Source organism: Pristiophorus japonicus, chromosome 8 (genome assembly GCF_044704955.1).
Source record: "Pristiophorus japonicus isolate sPriJap1 chromosome 8, sPriJap1.hap1, whole genome shotgun sequence".
Lineage (NCBI taxonomy): Eukaryota > Metazoa > Chordata > Chondrichthyes > Pristiophoridae > Pristiophorus > Pristiophorus japonicus.
The window spans coordinates 4,877,380-4,889,176 of NC_091984.1; the positions used below are offsets into that span (position 1 = coordinate 4,877,380).

The following is an 11,797-nucleotide window of genomic DNA, read 5'->3' on the forward strand; positions in this document are numbered from 1 at the left end:
AAGATTGAACAGGCAGGTGCTCTTTCCTCTAGAAAAAAGACTGAGGGGTGACCAGATAGCGGTCTTTAAGGTTATCAAAGGGTTCGATAGGGTGGACGTAGAGATGTTTTCACTTGTGGGGGAGACCAGAACTGAGGGACCATCAATATAAGATAGTCACTAATAAATCTAATGGGGAATTCAGGAGAAACCTCTTTACCCAGAGAGGGGTGAGAATGTGGAACTTGCTGCCACAGAGAGGGGTTGAGGGGAATAGTATCGATGCATTTAAGGGGAAGCTGGATAAACATAGAAAATAGGTGCAGGAGTAGGTCATTCGGCCCTTCGAGCCTGCACCACCATTCAATATGATCATGGCTGATCATTCCCTCAGTACCCCATTCCTGCTTTCTCTCCATACCCCTTGATCCCCTTAGCCTTGAGGGCCACATCTAACTCCCTTTTGAATATATCTAATGAACTGGCCTCAACAACTTTCTGTGGTAGAGAATTCCACAGGTTCACCACTCTCTGGGTGAAGAAGTTTCTCCTCATCTCGGTCCTAAATGGCTTACCCCTTATCCTTAAGACTGTGACCCCTGGTTCTGGACTTCCCCAACATTGGGAACATTCTTCCTGCTTCTAACCTGTCCAGTCCTGTCAGAATTTTATATGTTTCTATGAGATCCCCTCTCATTCTTCTAAACATACTAGGGAGAAAGGAATAGAAGGATATGGGGATAGGGTGAGATGGAGAGGGGTGGGAGGGGGCTGGTGTGGAGCATAAACCCCGGCACGGAGCGGTGGGGCATAAACCCCGGCACGGAGCGGTGGGGCATAAACCCCGGCACGGAGCGGTGGGGCTTACGGAGCGGTGGGGCATAAACCCCGGCACGGAGCGGTGGGGCATAAACCCCGGCACGGAGCGGTGGGGCCGAGTGGCCTGTTTCTGTGCTGTACATTTTGTGTAAAACAAGTCGCAACAAACTTTAATCCCATTTCAAAACTCGAGAGTATACTTCTCAACTTAGAAACTCAGTGAAACCAGAATGCTAAAACTTGCTTGCAGTGAAATGAAGAAAATATATAAACCAGCTCACTGACCTGTACGTAGAATTTGGGCACACTGGCCATAGCGTTGGCGATATTGGCCAGAATTACGCTGGTTGGTGGGGGATACAGGTACTTCAGGCACGGGTTAGCGGGAAAGGTCAACCTGCAACACACAACGGGACAAAGCCCCCGCCCCCGACACACACCTGAGTATCACACAGCTCGATACCTGGAGGCCTGCCGACACAACCCCACCCAGGCACTAAAACCCCGCACGGCATCACGATTCCTGGGACCCGGGTACATCAGCCCCCATTTTAAATCCAGACATTCTATTTCTATGCATTCCTTTAATGTCTTTTAGCGATCTCAGCCTCAACATCGGGGAGACTGCCACTGCTCTTCTATGAAATAGTCCCGTGGGATCTTTTACGCCCACCCGAGGGGGCACCCAGGGCCTTGGGTTAACACCTCATTTGAAAGACGGCCCCTCCAACAGTGCGGCGCTCCCTCAGCGCTGCCCCTCCGACAGTGCGGCGCTCCCTCAGCGCTGCCCCTCCGACAGTGCGGCGCTCCCTCAGCGCTGCCCCTCCGACAGTGCGGCGCTCCCTCAGCGCTGCCCCTCCGACAGTGCGGCGCTCCCTCAGCGCTGCCCCTCCGACAGTGCGGCGCTCCCTCAGCGCTGCCCCTCCGACAGTGCGGCACTCCCTCAGCACTGCCCCTCCGACAGTGCGGCACTCCCTCAGCACTGCCCCCTCCGACAGTGCAGCACTCCCTCAGCACTGCCCCTCCGACAGTGTGGCACTCCCTCAGCACTGCCCCACCCCCCCGACAGTGCGGCGCTCCCTCAGCGCTGCCCCTCCGACAGTGCGGCGCTCCCTCAGCGCTGCCCCTCCGACAGAGCGGCGCTCCCTCAGCGCTGCCCCTCCGACAGTGCGGCGCTCCCTCAGCGCTGCCCCTCCGACAGTGCGGCGCTCCCTCAGCGCTGCCCCTCCGACAGTGCAGCGCTCCCTCAGTACTGCCCCTCCGACAGTGCAGCGCTCCCTCAGTACTGCCCCTCCGACAGTGCAGCGCTCCCTCAGTACTGCCCCTCTGACAGTGCAGCATGCTACTAACCCGAGGCTTGGAGCAATCCCAATTTCGATAACAGGATGTCTTGGTTTCAGTACCTGCTTCTCATCTTTATCGATCGAAGCTTTGTCGGCACTATAAGTAAAAGCAGTGCAAAAACATTACGATAAAAATCTGCATTTTATAAAGCACCTCAACAACTTGCACTTATATTGCACCTTTAATGTCATAAAACATCCCAAGGTACTTTACAGGAGCGATTATCAAACAAAAACTTGACAGCCACAAAAGGAGACCACCTTCGGATGCACAAACACAGGCACGCACACACATCAGACAGAGGCTGACACATGGAAAGAGATAGTGGGACAGGTGACCAAAAGCTCGGTCAAAGAGGTAGGTTTTAATGAGCATCATGAAGGAGGTGAGAGAGGCAGAAGGGTTTAGGGAGGGAGTTCCAGAACTTAGGGCCCAGGCAGCTGAAGGCACGGCCACCGATGGTGGAGCGATTAAAATCGGGGATGGACAGGAGGCCAGAATTGGAGGAGTGCAGAGATCTCGGGGGGTTGTGGAGTTGCAGGCGGTTACAGAGATAGGGAGGGGCGAGGCCATGGTGGGATTTGAACACAAGGACGAGGAATTTTAAAATCAAGGCGTTGGCGGAGCGAGAGCCAATGCAGGTCAGCGAGCACAAGGGGTGATGGGTTAACAGGACTGGTTTCATTTAGGGGAGAGATGTTGAGGGCCCGAAATTTCAGGCACCCAATCAGCGACATTTAACACAGCAAGCTGATGTAATGATGCTCGCCCTCAGCAGGGCAATCAGAGATCCTCTGCTGCCCTCCTGTGGATAGGGAATGACATTGCCGAGTCGCGTCTCATAAGGGAGAGTTTTCATGCTGTAATTCCTTTAGGAACTAGATAACAGACTTATATAGAAAATACAGAAACAGGCCAGGCAGCCCAAGCAGGGAGGATGTTTCCCCCGGGCTGGGGAGTCTAGAACCAGGGGTCACAGTCTCAGGATAAGGGGTCGGCCATTTAGGACTGAGATGAGGAGAAATTTCTCTACTCAGAGGGTGGAGAATCTTTGGAATTTTCTACCCCTGAGGGCTGTGGAGGCTGAGTCTTTGAGTATATTCAAGAGAGAGATCGATAGATTTTTGAAGTCTAGGGGAATCAAGGGATATGGGGATAGTGCAGGGAAGGGGAGTTGAGGTTGAAGATCAGCCATGATCTTATTGAATGGCGGAGCAGGCTTGAGGGGCCTACTCCTGCTCATAATTCTTATGTTCTGATGTAACCAGATCATTTCATTTATATTGCGCTTTCACGGCCTCCGGACGTCCCAAACCGCTTTACAGCCAATGGCGTACTTTTAAAGTGTGGTCAATTCACACACAGCAAGCTCCCACAAACAACAATGTGATAACAGACTGACTGCTGCCAACGAACTGGCAGCGCTCCCTCAGTACTACCTCTCCAAGAATGTGCCGCTCCCTCAGTACTGCCCCTCCGACAGTGCGGCACTCCCTCAGCACTGCCCCCCCGACAGTGCGGCATTCCCTCAGCACTGCCCCCCCCCCCTCCCGACAGTGCGGCATTCCCTCAGCACTGCCCCCCCCCCCTCCCGACAGTGCGGCATTCCCTCAGCACTGCCCCCCCCCCCTCCCGACAGTGGTGCACTCCCTCAGCACTGCCCCTCCGACAGTGCGGCACTCCCTCAGCACTGCCCCTCCGACAGTGCGGCACTCCCTCAGCACTGCCCCTCCGACAGTGCGGCGCTCCCTCAGCACTGCCCCCTCCGACAGTGCGGCACTCCCTCAGCACTGCCCCCCCCGGCAGTGCGGCACTCCCTCAGCACTGCCCCTCCGACAGTGCGGCACTCCCTCAGCACTGCCCCCTCCGACAGTGCGGCACTCCCTCAGCACTGCCCCTCCGACAGTGCGGCACTCCCTCAGCACTGCCCCTCCGACAGTGCGGCACTCCCTCAGCACTGCCCCCCCCGGCAGTGCGGCATTCCCTCAGCACTGCCCCCCCCCCCCTCCCGACAGTGGTGCACTCCCTCAGCACTGCCCCTCCGACAGTGCGGCACTCCCTCAGCACTGCCCCTCCGACAGTGCGGCACTCCCTCAGCACTGCCCCCTCCGACAGTGCGGCACTCCCTCAGCACTGCCCCTCCGACAGTGTGGCACTCCCTCAGCACTGCCCCACCCCCCCGACAGTGCGGCACTCCCTCAGCACTGCCCCCCCCCCCCCCGACAGTGCGGCACTCCCTCAGCACTGCCCCCCCCGACAGTGCGGCACTCCCTCAGCACTGCCCCCCCCCCCGACAGTGCGGCACTCCCTCAGCACTGCCCCTCCGACAGTGCACAGGGATTGTCAGCTTGGGATTCACGTCTCTGGAACCAGACTTGAACCCACAACCTTCTGATGCAGAAGTGCTGCTCACTGAGCCACAGCTGACAGCCGCTAAGAGTCTGACTCATGTCAGGGTAGGAAGAAGCTCCTTACAGTCTATCGGAGCTGGATTTGAGCACAGATCTGGGGGCCAGCGTGGAACCCGCTCATACCCGCCAAAGACTGCTTCCACTGCCTTCCCATTACTGTCACAGGTACGGACATGAACTCAAAAGTACATACCTTTTGCTTTTGTCGGAGAATAGCGGCTGATCCAGTAGCTCTACATGCTCCTGCTCCTTCGCGTATTCCGCCACCAAAGTGTGGCCCAGACATTTTAACTGGTGCAGCCGAATCAGAGCCTGAAACAGCACATTGCAGGATAACTCAACACTGTTTTCCCTCCCTCCTCTCTGACTGCACAATCTTGCCCTTTCACAGTTTAGCTCCATAATGCACACGACCGAAAGGTTCAAGTCAATAGCAACGTGCATTTACATAGTGCCGTTAATGGCCCAAGGTGCTTCACCGGAGCGATTATCAGGCAAAATATAACACCGCGCCACAGGAGATATTAGGACAAAAGCTGGGTCACTGAGGTTTTACGGAGCATCTTAAAAAGGAGGAAATGGAGGGGGTGGAGAGGATTCGGGAGGGAATTTCAGAGCCTCGGGCCCAGGCAGCTGAAGGCACAGTGGAGTGATGGAAACCTGGGATGCTCAAGAGAGCAGAAGTGGAGGAGCACAGTTATCTCGGAGGGTTGTGGGGCTGGAGGAAGTTACAGGGATAGGGAGGGGGTAAGGGCCAAGGAGGGATTTGAACACAATGAAGAGAATTGTAAAATTGAGGCGTTGCCAGACTGGGAGCCAGTGTAGGTCAGCGAGCACAGGGGTGACAGGTGAACGGGACTTGGCGTGAGTTAGGACACAGGCAGCAGAGTTTTGGACGAGCTCACGTTTATGGAGTGTGGAAGATGGGAGGCCGGCCAGGAGTGCGTGGGAATAGTCCAACAATCGAGACAAGAGGCCATTTCTGAACCCTCTCATCAGCTTAATCTCTGGCTAAGTACATGCCATTTAATGTATAACCTACCTTCGATGCTGCATGAGCTGAGGAAAACGTAGCAAACGCTGTACGTTTCTGCAAAGGAAGAACATTATAAACTTAAGAGTTCAGAAAATAGCATGTTTTATCAGTAATTAAATCAGGATTATGGAGGCCCCATTTACTGGGAAGGATTTGCCTGGATACCACGCCTAGTCAGGCTGGAGCGTGTCAGTGTATGCAATCAGCAGTCCCTCCCTAACCCATGTCAGCCCGGCCCTAGCCCGAGTCAGTGTCAGCCCGGCCCTAGCCAGTGTCAGCCCGGCCCTAGCCCGAGTCAATGTTAGCCCGGCCCGAGTCCGAGTCAGTGTCAGCCCGGCCCTAGCCCGAGTCAGTGTCAGCCCGGCCCTAGCCCGAGTCAGTGTCAGCCCGGCCCTAGCCCGAGTCAGTGTCAGCCCGGCCCTAGCCCGAGTCAGTGTCAGCCCGGCCCGAGTCAGTGTCAGTGTCAGTGTCAGCCCGGCCCTAGCCCGAGTCAGTGTCAGCCCGGCTCTAGCCCGAGTCAGTGTCAGCCCGGCCCTAGCCCGAGTCAGTGTCAGCCCGGCCCTAGCCCGAGTCAGTGTCAGCCCGGCCCTAGCCCAAGTCAGTGTCAGCCCGGCCCTAGCCCGAGTCAGCCCGGCCCTAGCCCGAGTCAGTGTCAGCCCAGCCCTAGCCCGAGTCAGTGTCAGCCCGGCCCTAGCCCGAGTCAGTGTCAGCCCGGCCCTAGCCCGAGTCAGCCCGGCCCTAGCCCGAGTCAGTGTCAGCCCAGCCCTAGCCCGAGTCAGTGTCAGTGTTAGCCCAGCCCTAGTCAGTGTCAGTGTCAGTGTCAGTGTCAGTGTCAGCCCGGCCCGAGCCCGAGTCAGTGTCAGTGTCAGCCCGGCCCTAGCCCGAGTCAGTGTCAGCCCGGCCCTAGCCCGAGTCAGTGTCAGCCCGGCCCTAGCCCGAGTCAGTGTCAGCCCGGCCCTAGCCCGAGTCAGTGTCAGCCCGGCCCTAGCCCGAGTCAGTGTCAGCCCGGCCCTAGCCCGAGTCAGTGTCAGCCCGGCCTGAGCCCGAGTCAGTGTTAGCCCGGCTCTAGCCCGAGTCAGTGTTAGCCCGGCCCTAGCCCGAGTCAGTGTTAGCCCGGCCCTAGCCCGAGTCAGTGTTAGCCCGGCCCTAGCCCGAGTCAGTGTTAGCCCGGCCCTAGCCTGAGTCAGTGTTAGCCCAGCCCTAGCCCGAGTCAGTGTCAGCCCGGCCATGAGACTTTTCCGTCCACCTGGGAGAGCAGACGGGGCCTCGGTTTAACATCTCATCTGAAAGACAGCACCTCCGACAGTGCAGCGCTCCCCTTAGTACTGCCCTGGAGTGGGACTTGAACCCGTAACCTACTGCCAGAGGGGCGAGAGAACTACCCACTGAGCCACGGCCGACACCTAGTACAGGCCAGACCGGGTAAGGACAAGTTTCCTTCCCTGAGGAACATTAGTGAACCAGTTTTCCGACAATCCACATGGTCACTTTTCCTGATCCCAGATGCATTTATTTTTATTTAAAAAAACGATTTCAAATCACGATGAATTTGAAGTCTTTGCACTCTCGCCTCTGAGTCAGAACATTGTGGGTTCAAGTCCCACTCCAGGAACTTGTAGCACAAAAAAATCTAGGCTGACACTCCTGTGCAGTACTGAGGGACGCCTCACTGTCTTTCGAATGAGATGTTAAACCGAGGTCCCGTCTGCTCTCTCAGGCAGACGTAAAAGATCACGGCACTATTTCGAAGAAGAGCAGGGGAGTTATCCCCGGTGTCCTGGGCCAAGATTTATCCCACAATCAACATAACAAAAAAGATTATCTGGTAATTAATCACATTGCTGTTTGTGGGAGCTTGCTGTGTGAAAATTGGCTGCCATGTTTCCCACATTACAACAGTGGCTACACTCCAAAAGTACTTCATTGGCTGTAAAGCGCTTTGGGACGTCCGGTGGTTGTGAAAGGCGCTATAGAAATCCAAGTCTTTTTTGTTGTCTGGATTATTATAACAGGCCTCTGGATTATCAATCGAAGATTCAAAATATAAGAGACATTTCATGCTATGACCGCGGATGATAGAACAGCACTCTGTTCCAGCACTAATGCAGCATTTGTGGTATTCATACCAGTCTTCCTTTGTCCGACAGAACCCGCACGGACTGCGCTCCGAAATATTTCAGCAGTTCCATCTTCTCGTTGCGCGTTAGCTCGGAAGGGAGATGCCGCACCAGAATGGTCTTGCTGCTCTTGATTTGAAGGGAGACATTCTCCACGGAAACTGCTGCAGCCATTACACTGAGAAGGTCCAGAAACACAGCACATTAGACACCCGGCTTTGTGATCGGGCACAGGGACACCGGGCACCAGGCACCGGACAGGAACACATTAAGGGGATCTCGGAGTACAAATATACAAATGGCTAGAAGTAGCAACACAGGTTAGCAAGGCCATTAACAAAGCAAACCAAGTACTAGGATTTATTTCTGGAGGTATAGAATTGAAATGTAGGGAAGTTATGCTAAACTTGTATGGAACCTTGGTTAGACCGCACATGGAGTACTGCGTACAGTCCTGATCACCATATTAGAAAAAGGATATAGAATTCCACAGATTTACATCCCTCAGAGAAGAAATTCCTCCTCATCTCAGTCTTAAATGGACAGCCCCTTATTCTGAGACTATAAGAACATAAGAAATAGGGGCAGGAGTAGGCCATATGGCCCCTCGAGCCTGCTCTGCCATTTAATACGATCATGGCTGATCCGATCATGGACTCGGGAGAAATGTCTTCTCTCTGAGGGTTGTAAATCTGTGGAACTCGCTGCCCCAGAGAGCTGTGGAAGCTGTGACATTGAATAAATTTAAGACAGAGATAGACAGTTTCTTAACCGATAAAGGGATTAAGGGGAACGGGCAGGGAAGTGGAGCTGAGTCTATGATTGGATGAGCCATGATTGTATTAAATGGCAGAGCAGGCTCGAGGGGCCGTATGGCCTATTCCTGTGTCTTATGGTAGATGCTGAGAGTATGTTTTTATGGCTGGAGAGATTAGAATCATGGGTCAGTCTCAGGATAAGGGGTCAGCCATTTAACACTGAGATGAGGGTTGTGAATCAGTGGAATTCTCTTCCCCAGATGGCTGTGGATGGTCAGTCGTTGAATATATTCAAGGCTGAGGAAGAAAATTTTTTGGACTCTAGGGGAATCAAGGGATATGGGGATCGGGCGGGAAAGTGGAGTTGAGGTAGAAGATAAGTCATGATGTTATTGAATGGCAGAGCAGGCTCGAGGGGCTGTATGGACAATTCCTATTTCTAGTTCTTGTGTTCTTAAACAGGCTATTCAGCCGAACTAGTCCGTGTTATTGTTTTTGCTAGTGTCTGAATAACCTGATTGAATTTTTCGAGGAGGTAACCAGGAGGGTCGATGATGTAGTGTATATGGATTTAGCAAAGCTTTTGATAGGGTCCCACATGGCAGACTGGTCACGAGTGTAAAAGCCCATGGGATCCAGGGCAAAGTGGCAAGTTGGATATAAAATTGGCTTAGAGGCAGGAAGCAAAGGGTAATGGTCGATGGGTGTTTTTGTGACTGGAAGGCTGTATCCAGTGGGGTTCCGCAGGGCTCAGTACTGGGTCCCTTGCTTTTTGTGGTATTTATCAATGACTTGAACTTAAATGTCGGGGATGACTAAAATAGACTGTGGTTGATAATGAAGAAAGCTGCGGACTGCAGGAAGATATCAATGTACTGGTCAGGTGGGCAGAACAGTGGCAAATGGAATTCAATCCAGCTAAGTGTGAGGTCATGCATTTGGGGAGGCCTACAAGGCAAGGGAATACACGTTAAATGGTACAACACTGAAAAGTATAGAGGAACAAAGGGACCTTGGAGTGCAGGTCCACAGATCGCTGAAGGTAGCAGGCCAGGTAGATAAGGTGGTTAAGAAGGCATATGGAATACTTGCCTTTATAAGTCGAGGCATGGAATACAAGAGCAAGGAGGTTATGCTTGAACCGTATAAAACACTGGTTAGGCCGCAGCTGGAGTACTGCGTGCAGTTCTGGTCACATTACAAGAAAGATGTGATTGCACTGGAAAGGGTGCAGAGGAGATTTATAAGAATGTTGCCTGGACTGGAGAATTTTGGCTATGAGGAAAGATTGGAGATGCTGGTTCTGTTTTCTTTAGAACAGAGGCAGCTGAGGGGAGACCTTATTGAGGTGTATAAAATTTTGAGGAGCCTGGATAGAGTGAATAGGAAGGACCCGTTTCCCTTGGTGGAGGGGTCAAAAACCTGGGGGGACAGATTTAAAGTAATTGGGGGGAGGTTTAAAGGGAATTTGAGGGAAATTTCTTCACCCAGAGGGTGGTGGGGGTCTGGAACTCACTGCCTGAAAAGATTTAAAAGATACGTGGATGTGCACTTGGAAGTGCCGTAACCTACAGGGCTACGGACCGAGAGCTGGAAAGTGGGATGAGGCTGGGTAGCTCTTGGTTGGCTGGCGTGGACACGATGGGCCGAAATGTCCTCCTTCCGTGCTGTAAACTTCTATGATTCTATGAGCTTTAGTCCTGTTCTCACGACCCCGTTTTCTTCAACCACCCATCGAACCATTTCTTAAATATTGACAATCATTAAGTCCAGTGATGCATTCCAAGGCATTGTAACCCTGTGTTAAAAGCTTTCCCCTGCTCTATCATAAATCTCTGACATTTCCCTCCTGGACCTGCCTGCATCCTTTGATACGTCTGACCACACCATCCTTCTCCAATGTTTCTCCTCCATCGCCCAGCTCAGTGGGCCTGCTCTCCCCCTTGTTTATACTCTTCCCTATCCAGTCATAGCAACAGATTCGACAGAAATGGATTCTCTTTCCACTCCTGCACCGTTACCCCTGGAGTTCCCCAAGGATCTATCCTTGGCCCCCTCCTCCTCATCTACATGCTGTCCCTTGGTGACATCACCCAGAAACACAGTGTCAGATTCTCCCTGTACACCGACGACACCCAGCTCCACCTGAGCACCCTCTAGCGATCCCTCCATTGCCTGTACGAGCACACTGCTTTTGCTACAAATTGCCTGCGATTAAATACCGGGAAGACAGTCATCTTCGGTCCCCGCCACAAACTCCGTTCCGTAGCCACCCACTCCATCCCTAGCAACTGGATGAGGCTGAACCTCGACATCCTATTTGTCCCTCAGCTGAGCTGCCGACCCCATGTCCTCTCCATCACCAACACCGCCCATCGCTGGCCCTGCCTCAACTCACCTGCTGCTGAAACCCCCCTTCATGTCTTTGTTACCTCCCCCAGGTGCCCCCCGCTCCCTCCCCCTTCACTCTCCCTCCTCTTTCTTTCTCTCTCTCTCTCCCCCTTCCTCACCCCTTTTTTCTCCCTCTTAACCCTCCCCTTCCTACTCACCCTTCCCATCTCTCCCCCTTCACCCACTCTCCCCTGCCTCCTCTTTCTTTCTCTCTTCCCACTCTCTCCCTCCCCCTCGTCACTCTTCCTCTCCCCCCTCCTCACTCTCTTCACCCTCTCAATTCCCCCCCTCCCTCTCTTCCCCCTCAATTCCCCCCTCCCTCGCTCCTCATTCTCTCCCTCCTTCCCTAGCCCCCTCCTCACTCTCTTCACCCTCTCAATTCCCCCCCTCCCTCTCTTCCCCCCTCAATTCCCCCCTCCCTCGCTCCTCATTCTCTCCCTCCTTCCCTAGCCCCCTCCTCACTCTCTTCACCCTCTCAATTCCCCCCCTCCCTCTCTTCCCCCTCTCAATTCCCCCCCTCCCTCTCTTCCCCCTCTCAATTCCCCCCTCCCTCTCTTCCCCCTCTCAATTCCCCCCCTCCCTCTCTTCCCCTCTCAATTCCCCCCCCCTCTCTTCCCCCTCTCAATTCCCCCTCCCTCTCTTCCCTCTTCCCCCTCTCCCTCCCCTCCCCTCTCTTCCCCTCTCCCTCTCAATTCCCCCTCCCTCTCTTCCCCCCTCTCAATTCCCCCCCTCTCTTCCCCCTCTCAATTCCCCCCTCCCTCTCTTCCCTCCCTTCCCCTCTCCCTCTCTATTCCCCCTCCCTCTCATTCCCCCTCTCCCTCAATTCCCCCCTCCTCTTCCCTTTCCCTCTCCCTCTCAATTCCCCCCCTCCCCTCTCTTCCTCCCTCTCAATTCCCCCCTCCCTCCTCTCTTCCCCCTCTCAATTCCCCCCTCCCCTCTCTT

At 54.2% G+C, this 11,797-nt stretch overlaps 1 protein-coding gene across 5 annotated transcripts in view; it reads right to left on the reverse strand.

The window, feature by feature from the left end:
- Window positions 1–11,797, reverse strand: part of rnpc3 (RNA-binding region (RNP1, RRM) containing 3) — a 39,244-nt gene that overhangs the window by 26,335 nt on the left and 1,112 nt on the right. For 2 of the 5 annotated variants that reach the window (XM_070886483.1, XM_070886482.1), the window contains exons 2-6: window positions 7,716–7,884; window positions 5,596–5,643; window positions 4,747–4,865; window positions 2,149–2,238; window positions 1,084–1,195 (exon numbers count right to left, since the gene is read on the reverse strand). In XM_070886483.1, coding sequence (XP_070742584.1) covers window positions 1,084–1,195; window positions 2,149–2,238; window positions 4,747–4,865; window positions 5,596–5,643; window positions 7,716–7,884 — 538 coding nt within the window. Of the gene's footprint in view, window positions 1–1,083; window positions 1,196–2,148; window positions 2,239–4,746; window positions 4,866–5,595; window positions 5,644–7,715; window positions 7,885–10,036; window positions 10,859–11,797 lie in introns of those variants that run through there. The other 3 variants (XM_070886485.1, XM_070886484.1, XM_070886486.1) reach the window with 3 other exon arrangements.